The 3,288-nt window shown below is 49.3% G+C and overlaps 1 protein-coding gene across 1 annotated transcript; it reads left to right on the top strand.

Annotated features, from left to right (window-relative positions):
- The first annotated feature begins 829 nt into the window (after positions 1-829).
- Positions 830-3,018, top strand: LOC147620475 (uncharacterized). The gene is made up of 2 exons (XM_086825417.1): positions 830-1,819; positions 1,904-3,018. Exons 1-2 carry the CDS (start codon positions 844-846, stop codon positions 2,116-2,118), a joined length of 1,191 nt encoding a protein of 396 aa, XP_086681543.1. The 5' UTR covers positions 830-843; the 3' UTR covers positions 2,119-3,018.
- The last annotated feature ends 270 nt before the right edge of the window (positions 3,019-3,288 follow it).

Raw genomic sequence — 3,288 nt, 5'->3', positions numbered from 1 at the left:
ATCCTCCTGTAAATATGTAAACCCCTTTGTATCAAAACAATTAGCCTAGAGAATCTTTTAAAGTGTAATCCCTTGACTCGACTCAAAAGCAAGTTCCCCAATATTATGACATAATCTTCCTCTAGGTGAAAGCATGCATACCAAACTAGACAGAAATTAATAATTTACGAATTCTTACCATGGCTAGGGTTCCAACTAAGTTGAGAATTCAGAGGATTTTGCAGGGGTAACAAGGTCTCAAAATGTAGCTTTCCTTAGTAGGTATGTCATCGACTTGGTAAAACGTTGTCAAACTGTAGCTTTCCTTACATATGTCATCTTTGTAGACGGTATCATCTTGATTTGGGCACCATAAGGCTAGCCCCTTGAAGTTGACTGTACACCAAAAGAGTCTTGACCAAATCCCTTTAGAATTGATTTTCTTTAAGAGCATGATGGAGAAGAATTGTATTGCCACACGTGCCTTTTCGATATCAAACGCGTCCTAGTGGAGAACGAAAGTCTTCTCAACCACGCACTTGTAAAGAGAGTGACAAAGCAGCCGAAGAAGAAGAAGTCACAAAGCAGGTTGGTATTGCCCTAGCTAGTGATATGTGTGTGTGTGAGAGAGAGAGAGAGAGAGAGAGAGAGAGAGAGAGAACTCTTGGGGTGATAATTAGGGCATTTGCATATGTCGTTCATTTTACATGGAGGCCTAGCTCAAGGGACGCGCTCTCTTCTCGTGAATAAAAGGGGGTCGACACTCAAAGTTTTCCCTCTCAAATAGCAATCTTTTCTTGCATAGTACGCCACCACCATTTCTGCTTCTTCTTCTTCTTCTTGTGCGTTCCGTTCCAGGAGGCTATGGCTGTGAATTTGAGCACCCTTATCTTGCATCATCCAAGCGGCGCTGCAGCTGCAACCCCAGCATCCATGGCTATGGCTGTGCAGGACCGCATCCTAATGCATCAGCAGCAGCAGCAGCATCTTCATCATCCGGTAATTGCCCCCTCTACCTCCAGCGCCTTCATCTTAAGCGGTTCACCATCATCAAACACGGGTTTCAGCCTGCATGCAGAGCAGCAGTGGCCGGCGCAGACAAATATCATGAGGCTTGAACGGGGGCAGCTGCCAGCAAGCGTAGCTGCCCCTTTGCCCAGCCCATCTACAGCTGGACGTTCATCAAACATCATGGGACTCAGCCTCCATCATCATCGATATCATGAGCAGGCCGGCACGCAGAGAATCAATATGCAGCTGGACATGTCGAGCCCCCAGCAGATTGCCCCTCATCAGGTGCTTGAAATCGTGGAGAGCGGGCGCCTCCCTGCCCACTTCTCAGAGATGGATCCACTCATGGTGAGGGCGCTCCGCTCCTACTTTCGCAACACAAAGCCCACGCCTGCCTGCCCCAGAAGCCTCTGCCCCAACCCCGCAAACACCGTCTTCCGCTCCTTGAACAACCCCGGTAAGACCCTCCTCCTGCAACCCGTCTTCCATTGCAGGTCCTGCAAGCACAGGTTCACCCTCAACGGCCGCCTCCGCACGGCTCCCATCCGCCCTCATCGCCCTCACCGCCATCATCGGGAGGACGCCCGGCAGCCAGCGCCAGATTCAAGATCCTCCTCTTCCTTCTCCTCCACGTCAACGTCGTCATCAGGAGGAGCTGCTGGGCCTGGGCGGAGGCCACGGCAACGGCGGCAGCAGCAGCAGCAAGTACAAACACATGAATATGCCTATGGGAAGCAGCAGCAGCAGCAAGAGAACGAGAAAGAGCAGGCAGAGCAGGACCTCATCCTCAACTACATGGCGGAGCAACAACTACTGCAAGCTGAGGCTGGTGAGTTGCAGGTTACCCACAATATTAATTCATGTGCTGATGCAGGAAACAATGTGGACTGGTTCATGGATACTGCTGCTGCAGGTGGTGTGGATGAACTGCTGGCTAATTGCTCTGGTATGGAGGAGTGGTTGTGTGCACAGGATTGGCTGGTCGAGGAAGTCGACTGTTCCACGGCGGATACTGTGAGTGACATGGGCGAACTGTTGGCTGAGTGTTCTGGTATGGAGGAGTGGTTGGGTGCAGATGATGATTGGCATGAGGAAGATCAACTGCTGCAAGATCAGGCCGATGTTTAAGCGGGCCAAAAGGAGGAGGAGGAGGAAGAAGAGCAGCAGCAGCCGACACCGCCGCTGCCGTCCCCCCAGTACACTGTGACTGTTAAATTAGCATATGCACTTTACGGAGCTCCTGACTTTGATGAGAGCAGTGATCTTCTGGTGCTCTCCACAGGAGCTAATTATATGTTACTGCATCATATGTTAGTGCATGGAACAAGTGGAAGTTCATCATGGCACCACCTGTCTCTTCATAGCTGGCTGATGAGCTCCTGCATGCCAGCTGCTAGGATCAATGTATGGACAATATGGCCGGGGCAAATACTTGATTGTGGACATGCATGGCCGCATGTGAAATAGGACGTTCTCGACATCATCGACATGGACGGACCGTGGGAGAAATGGTCACAGCTTGTAGAGCTAGAGGACATGGCTATACAGATGATTAACACAAGGGGCCAGGGCTACTAGAGTTGGAAAATGGGCATTCCAAATTAACAACCCTCTTGTAATCATGCAGTGCTGCTCCAAGGTACTGGGTCGCTTGCTCTCTGCGGCCTCTGCTGTGCAAGGACATGCTGTGATCACACAAAGGGCATGTATATAAGATAATCTTAATTGAGATGAGCATTCATTCATTGCAGCTGAATCAGCTCTTGGAAATCAGCGATGAAGTACACGCTTGGGCTTCCCTCTCACACAAGTATATATATATTGTGAGTGTGGATCAGGAGGCTTAGCTACTTTCTAGCTGGCTGCTACCGAGAGACTGCTGTCCAAGAGCCGCCTGCCTTCAGCTTGTCATCATATTCATCAGCATGTAGACAAGACCTGCAATTGCGCGCAGCAGCAATTGCAGGTCAGAGCCGCTACACTGTGAAGATGGGCTTAAATTAATGAGGAATTGCGCTGGAAAGTGGTCTACCGTCTTGCCAAAAATAAAAATCCAAAAAATCCCCCCCCCCCCCCCCCCCCCCCCCCCCCACCCAAAAAAAAAAACACACACAAAAACAAACAAACGGCAAAATCATGTACGGACATTTTTCAGACATAACACGAGGAAATTATTATTGATTAATTACTGGCTAGCCTTGATTTACCTGTGATGATTCGTTTTGTGCCTAGCTTTGGCGCTTTTGCATATATACTATTATTTACTAATTCCGTTGATGAGAGCTGGGTATATTAATA

The sequence above is a fragment of the Cibotium barometz genome, chromosome 31, assembly GCF_041138505.1.
Source record: "Cibotium barometz isolate CiBa-2024 chromosome 31, ASM4113850v1, whole genome shotgun sequence".
Taxonomy (NCBI): domain Eukaryota; kingdom Viridiplantae; phylum Streptophyta; class Polypodiopsida; order Cyatheales; family Cibotiaceae; genus Cibotium; species Cibotium barometz.
This window is presented reverse-complemented; position numbering and strand designations above follow the sequence as displayed.